The sequence below is a fragment of the Siphateles boraxobius genome, unplaced genomic scaffold (assembly GCF_051911475.1).
Source record: "Siphateles boraxobius isolate OS27281-9 unplaced genomic scaffold, OSU_SipBor_1 120, whole genome shotgun sequence".
Taxonomy (NCBI): domain Eukaryota; kingdom Metazoa; phylum Chordata; class Actinopteri; order Cypriniformes; family Leuciscidae; genus Siphateles; species Siphateles boraxobius.
In genome coordinates this window covers 557,501-565,000 of record NW_027508723.1, presented here as the reverse complement: position 1 = coordinate 565,000, position 7,500 = coordinate 557,501, and the positions used below count along the sequence as shown (strand labels likewise).

Here is a 7,500-nt window from a genome sequence, read left to right as displayed (position 1 = left end):
CGTGAGTACGAGTGAGCGTGAGTACGAGTGAGCGTGAGTATTAGTGAGCATGAGTACGAGTGAGTACGAGTGTGCGTGAGTATTAGTGAGCGTGAGTACGAGTGAGCGTGAGTACGAGTGAGCGCAGTGCCTGCAGTATGGGGGGGCATTAGGGGGCAATGCCCCCCCAAATGTCTTTTATGCCCCCCCAAATTGAATTATGGTATAATTTACAAAATAATATCAGTTTAATTTAATTCACATTTCAGTCAGAAATAATAAAAATATATGTCTACAAACTGCTCATTTAGCTGAAAATATAATAAAGCCAACATAATACCACAGTGTGGAGCTCTGAGGAAACCCCCCTGCCGCCCCCCTCAATCACTTGCACGTTAATACATGAATGAAATGACTTTCAGTTGACGCGAGATTCCTGGCTGCATTCAAAACAAAGAAAACAGATGAAAACTGATAGACTGTTTTGATAAAGGTAACTACATGATGCTTTTTTAATAGTAGGCTACTGTAAACGCTTATGTTGCAAAGCAGAATAAAGATGTGTAGCTTTTTTTTCTCTCTTCCGCCAGTGAGATAGCAGTTAAACTACTATCCAGTCAGTGAAAGACTGTGTGCAAGTTCGTTAGCTTTGTTTATAATAAAGCTGTGGTCAGAGTCGGTCTTGCAATTTTTTTATAGGCGTATTTAACCCTTATTTAATCAAATTTCTTAAGAGTTGCACGTCTTGCAACAATGTGTAATGGTTTATGTGTTTATTGTATGGGTTGCATCACTTCATGGTAATAGCTAACAGAAAAGGCAGTAGCAATAATAAATATAGGATATCTGATATCCGAAAAAAAGTCCCCATACCTAGTGCCCACCCATCGAATATAAATGCCCCCCTGCTGAGCGCAGTCTGAAGCCGGCTCTGAGTGAGCGTGAGTGCGAGTGAGCGTGAGTGCGAGTGAGCGTGAGTGCGAGTGAGCGTGAGTACGAGTGAGCATGAGTACGAGTGAGCGTGAGTACGAGAGTGTGTGTGAATGAGTAAGCGTGAGTGTGTAAGTATAAGAGTGTGTGTAAATATGAGTGTGCATGAGTAAAAGTGAGCGTGAGTACGAGTGAGCGTAAGTACGAGTGAGCGTGAGTACGGGTGAGCGTGAGTGCGAGTGGGCGTGAGTGCGAGTGGGCGTGAGTGCGAGTGAGCGTGAGTACGGGTGAGCGTGAGTACGGGTGAGCGTGAGTACGGGTGTGCGTGAGTACGAGTGAGCGTGAGTACGAGTGAGCGGGAGTACGAGTGAGCGGGAGTACGAGTGAGCGTGAGTGCGAGTGGGCGTGAGTGCGAGTGGGCGTGAGTGCGAGTGAGCGTGAGTACGGGTGAGCGTGAGTACGGGTGAGCGTGAGTACGGGTGTGCGTGAGTACGAGTGAGCGTGAGTACGGGTGGGCGTGAGTACGAGTGAGCGGGAGTACGAGTGAGCGTGAGTACGGGTGTGCGTGAGTACGGGTGTGCGTGAGTACGAGTGAGCGTGAGTACGGGTGAGCGTGAGTACGGGTGAGCGTGAGTGCGAGTGAGCGTGAGTGCGAGTGAGCGTGAGTGCGAGTGAGCGTGAGTGCGAGTGAGCGTGAATATGAGTGAGCGTGAATATGAGTGAGCGTGAATATGAGTGAGCGTGACTGTGAGTACGAGTGTGTGTGAGTTTTAGTGTGTGCGAGTATGAGAGTGTGTGTGAATATGAGTGAGCGCGAGTGTGTGTGTGTGAGTATAAGAGTGTGTGTAAATATGAGTATGCGTGAGTACGGGTGAGCGTGAGTACGAGTGAGCGTGAGTACGAGTAAGCGTGAGTACGTGTGAGCGTGAGTACGGGTGAGCGTGAGTACGAGTGAGCGTGAGTGTGTGAGTATGAGTGTGTGTGTGAGTATAAGAGTGTGTGTAAATATGAGTATGCGTGAGTACGGGTGAGCGTGAGTACGGGTGAGCGTGAGTACGGGTGAGTGTGAGTACGGGTGAGCTTGAGTACGAGTGAGCGTGAGTTTTAGTGTGTGTGAGTATAAGAGTGTGTGTAAATATGAGTGTGCGTGAGTATAAGTGAGCGTGAGTACGAGTGAGCGTGAGTTTTAGTGTTTCTGAGTACGAGTGTGTGAGTTTTAGTGTGTGCGAGTATGAGAGTGTGTGTGAATATGAGTGAGTGTGAGTGTGTGTGAGCACGAGTATGAGTGAGCGTGAGTATAAGTGTGTGTGAGAATGAGTGTGTGCGAGTTTGAGTGTGTGCAAGTATGAGTGTGTGCAAGTATGAGTGTGTGCAAGTATGAGTGTGTGCAAGTATGAGTGTGTGCAAGTATGAGTGTGCGTGAATATGAGTGTGCGTGAATATGAGTGTGCGTGAATATGAGTGTGCGTGAATATGAGTGTGCGTGAATATGAGTGTGCGTGAATATGAGTGAGCGTGAATATGAGTGAGCGTGAATATGAGTGAGCGTGAATATGAGTGAGCGTGACTGTGTGAGTACGAGTGTGTGAGTTTTAGTGTGTGCGTGAGTGTGTGAGTATGAGTGTGTGTGTTAGTATAAGAGTAGCGTGAGTACGAGTGAGCGTGAGTACGAATGAGTGTGAGTACGAGTGAGCGTGAGTACGAGTGAGCGCGAGTACGACTGAGCGTGAGTATGAGAGTGTGTGTGAATGAGTAAGCGTGAGTGTGTAAGTATAAGAGTGTGTGTAAATATGAGTGTGCATGAGTAAAAGTGAGCGTGAGTACGAGTGAGCGTGAGTACGAGTGAGCGTGAGTTTTAGTGTGTGTGAGTATAAGAGTGATTGTAAATATGAGTGTGCGTGAGTATAAGTGAGCGTGAGTACGAGTGTGTGCGAGTATGAGAGTGTGTGTGAATATGAGTGAGTGTGAGTGTGTATGAGCGCGAGTATAAGTGAGCGTGAGTACGAGTGTGTGCGAGTATGAGAGTGTGTGTGAATATGAGTGAGTGTGAGTGTGTATGAGTGTGTATGAGCGTGAGTACGAGTGAGCGTGAGTACGAGTGTGTGAGTTTTAGTGTGTGCGAGTATGAGAGTGTGTGTAAATATGATTATGCGTGAGTATAAGTGAGCGTGAGTATAAGTGAGCGTGAGTACGAGTGAGCGTGAGTACGAGTGTGTGAGTTTTAGTGTGTGCAAGTATGAGAGTGTGTGTGAATATGAGTGAGTGTGTGTGAGCGCGAGTATGAGTGAGCGTGAGTATAAGTGTGTGAGTGTGTGCGAGTATGAGTGTGTGCGCGAGTATGAGAGTGTGCGGGAATATGAGTGAGCGTGAATGTGTGAGTACGAGTGTGTGTGAGTTTTAGTGTGTGCGAGTATGAGAGTGTGTGTGAATATGAGTATGCGTGAGTATAAGTGAGCGTGAGTATGAGTGAGTGTGAGTACGAGTGTGTGCGAGTATGAGAGTGTGTGTGAATATGAGTATGCGTGAGTATAAGTGAGCGTGAGTACGAGTGAGTGTGAGTACGAGTGTGTGAGTTTTAGTGTGTACGAGTATGAGAGTGTGTGAATATGAGTGAGTGTGAGTGTGTGTGTGAGCGCGAGTATGAGTGAGCGTGAGTATAAGTGTGTGAGTGTGTGCGAGTATGATTGTGTGCAAGTATGAGATTGTGCGTGAATATGAGTGTACGTGAATATAAGTATGCGTGAATATGACTGAGCATGAATGTGTTAGTACGAGTGTGTGTGAGTTTTAGTGTGTGCGAGTATGAGAGTGTTTGTGAATATGAGTGAGTGTGTGTGTGTGTGTGTGTGTGTGTGAGTATAAGAGTGTGTGTAAATATGAGTATGTGTGTATAAATATGAGTATGCGCGAGTACGAGTGAGCGCGAGTACGAGTGAGCGCGAGTACGAGTGAGCGCGAGTACGAGTGAGCGAGTGCGAGTACGAGTGAGCACGAGTGAGAGCGAGTACGAGTACGAGTGAGCGCGAGTACGAGCGAGCGCGAGTACGAGTGAGTACGAGTACGAGTGAGCGCGAGCGAGCGCGAGTACGAGTGAGCGCGACTACGAGTGAGCGCGAGTACGAGAGAGCACGAGTACGAGCGAGTACGAGTGAGCGCGAGTATGAGCGAGTACGAGTGAGCGCGAGTACGAGCGAGTACGAGCGAGTCCGAGTGAGCGCGAGTACGAGCGAGTACGAGTGAGTGCGAGTACGAGTGAGTACGAGTGAGCGCGAGTACGAGCGAGTACGAGTGAGCGCGAGTACGAGTGAGCGGGAGTACGAGTGAGCGTGAGTACGAGTGAGCGTGAGTATGAGTGAGCGTGAGTACGAGTGAGCGTGAGTACGAGTGAGAGTGAGTATGAGTGAGCGGGAGTACGAGTGAGCGGGAGTACGAGTGAGCGTGAGTACGAGTGAGCATGAGTATGAGTGAGCGTGAGTACGAGTGAGCGGGAGTATGAGTGAGCGGGAGTACGAGCGAGTACGAGTGAGCGCGAGTACGAGCGAGTACGAGTGAGTACGAGTACGAGTGAGCGCGAGTACGAGTGAGCGCGAGTACGAGTGAGCGCGAGTACGAGCGAATACGAGTGAGTGCGAGTACGAGTGAGTACGAGTGAGCGCGAGTACGAGCGAGTACGAGTGAGTGCGAGTACGAGTGAGTACGAGTGAGCGCGAGTACGAGTGAGCGGGAGTACGAGTGAGAGTGAGTACGAGTGAGCGTGAGTATGAGTGAGCGTGAGTACGAGTGAGCGGGAGTACGAGTGAGCGGGAGTACGAGTGAGCGTGAGTACGAGTGAGCGGGAGTATGAGTGAGCGGGAGTACGAGCGAGTACGAGTGAGCGCGAGTACGAGCGAGTACGAGTGAGTACGAGTACGAGTGAGCGCGAGTACGAGTGAGCGCGAGTACGAGCGAGTACGAGTACGAGCGCGAGTACGAGTGAGTGCGACTACGAGTGAGCACGAGTACGAGAGAGTACGAGTGAGCGCGAGTACGAGTGAGCGCGAGTACGAGTGAGCGCGAGTACGAGTGAGCGTGAGTACGAGTGAGCGTGAGTACGAGTGAGCGTGAGCACGAGTGAGCGGGAGTACGAGTGAGCGGGAGTACGAGTGAGCGCGAGTACGAGTGAGCGGGAGTACGAGTGAGCACGAGTACGAGTGAGCGGGAGTACGAGTGAGCGCGAGTACGAGTGAGCGTGAGTACGAGTGAGCGCGAGTACGAGTGAGCGGGAGTACGAGTGAGCGCGAGGACGAGTGAGGTCACACACCTGGGGTCCTGTTGGCCGGTGCTGCCTCTACCGTACAGCGGGATCACCTTCTCTCGGCTGATTCCTGCTTTACACACGGGACACACCTGTCTGTTCGGCCTGGTTTCCAGCCACTGCAGACACAAACACGCAGTTCAGGTGCATCCAACTAAAGTCACGTCACATGATCATGAAACACTGCGACACTGCAACACTCACCTGATGCAAACACGGCCAGCTGGAGGACACACACACCACACGAGCGATCAGAGAGGAGAGAGAAAACAAGAGTTGAGCGAGTCACATTCACTCAGAGATTCGAGAGCGTGTCACGCAGGGTCTCACTAGAAGAGGTGTGTGTGTGTGTGTGTGATGGGTAGGTTTAGGGGTCGGGTTAGTCTGTGTGTGTGATGGATGGGTAGGTTTAGGGGTCGGGTTAGTGTGTGTGTGTGATGGATGGGTAGGTTTAGGGGTCGGGTTATTGTGTGTGTGTGATGGGTAGGCTTAGCGGTTGGGTTATTGTGTGTGTGTGTGTGTGTGTGTGTGTGTGTGTGTGTGTGTGTGTGTGTGTCTGTGTGTGTGTGATGGGTAGGTTTAGTGTAGGGGGACAGAAAATACAGTTTGGACCATTACTTCGATGTAGAGTACCCACAAAGGTAGCGAACCAGGCGTGTGAGTGTGTGTCTGTGAGTGTGTGTAGGGTCTCACCAGAACAGGTGTCCACACAGACTGATGACGGCATCTTTAGATGTGTCGAGGCAGATGTTGCACTCGAAGGTGCCGTCCTGCGTTCCAGTGCTGCTGTTCTCTGTCCCTGCTGGACTCTCACTCGCTGCGGCACTGGCCATATCTCACTGATGACCTCAGCGCACGCTGCACACACACACACACACACACACACACACACATCAGCGTGCTACCATAGAGTACGTGAGTCTAAGTTTCTCTAGATAAATAGACAGACATGCATGATAATAAGCACGTCAGGATATTGTAGATGACTATACACACACACACACACACACACACACACACACACACACACACACACACAACTTCATACTTACAATAATTACAAGCGAACTGTCAGTCAAAAAAATACAAAGCATAGACAGACAGACACACACACACACACACACACACACACACACACACACACACACACACACACACACACAGTCAAAAACAAAAACACTCACGTAAATATAATAATCAGAAGCGAAATGTCAGTCACAATAACACAACGCACTAATAAGTGCATCAGCATTTGTTGACATTAGCTCTTTAGCGGTTTACTTCGCTGATCATATACTCAAACAACACGACTATCCATTACCTAATCGCTAACATGTTTATAATAATAATAATATACTCGGATAATATTACCTGATCCGTTTCATGAAACCGTCTGAGGAGAGAGAAATCAAATCCGCAGCTTCACTCAACAGGCTTGTTCGACTTGAACCGGCGCTGCACAGACCGATCGGTTGATGACATCAAAGTACCGCGAGAGCGATTAGAGAGCAGATGGCTCCTTATGCTTTTGAATCGCTCTCGCGGTACTTTGATGTCATCAACCGATCGGTCTGTGCAGCGCCGGTTCAAGTCGAACAAGCCTAACAACTTTCAGCTGATTGCGTCAACATTACGCTACCCGGAAGTTCAACCCACTGACGTCACATGCGTTAGACCAATGGTGTTACACCTTTAGAAATGCAATAGAGAATTCACATGACTTTGTGATCGATACAGCAGGTATACATAATGTTTATCATTTTATTCGTTAAAAGTTAATATAATTCGCTAACAACTCGTTCAGTTCAATGTTGTTTAAAAGGCGTGTGGTCACGTGATTACTATTACTTTTCTCATCGCTTATGTGTTTAAGCCAATCACTGTCGTTTGCTTACTAAAGAGGTTACAGCATTTCATAGAGATTAATTGGACAGATATGTGTATATCATAAACAAATAATTGGAAATTATACATAATAATGAATATATATTGTAGTGTACAAAAATGATCTAATGAGAAAAGATTTGAATGTGATCGAGCGCCACCTGCAGGAAATGACGTGATGTTGCAGCAGTGACTGACAAACACATGAGGGAAAGAGTTAAAGGTGAGGAGATATAATGGCGTGATCGTATTTGTGTGTGTGTGTGTGTGTGTGTTTTAGTGTGTGTGTCTGTGTGTTTTAGGAGTGTATGGGGAATTAATCTGTATTTACAGCTGCAGTTTTGATGTTTTATTACACAACATCTTAAAATGATCAGGCCTATAAGAGCAGTGAATAATAATAGTGTGTCAAA

At 48.3% G+C, this 7,500-nt stretch overlaps 1 protein-coding gene across 1 annotated transcript in view; it reads right to left on the bottom strand.

Moving 5' to 3' along the window:
* Window positions 1–6,856, bottom strand: part of rnf185 (ring finger protein 185) — a 13,430-nt gene extending 6,574 nt beyond the window's left edge. Inside the window, exons 1-5 of the mRNA XM_077223238.1 lie at window positions 6,811–6,856; window positions 6,575–6,635; window positions 5,897–6,061; window positions 5,408–5,426; window positions 5,210–5,322 (exon numbers count right to left, since the gene is read on the bottom strand). Of these exons, the coding sequence (XP_077079353.1) occupies window positions 5,210–5,322; window positions 5,408–5,426; window positions 5,897–6,036 (272 nt within the window). The 5' untranslated portion in view covers window positions 6,037–6,061; window positions 6,575–6,635; window positions 6,811–6,856. The remainder of the gene's footprint in view (window positions 1–5,209; window positions 5,323–5,407; window positions 5,427–5,896; window positions 6,062–6,574; window positions 6,636–6,810) is intronic.
* Window positions 6,857–7,500: the final 644 nt, after the last annotated feature.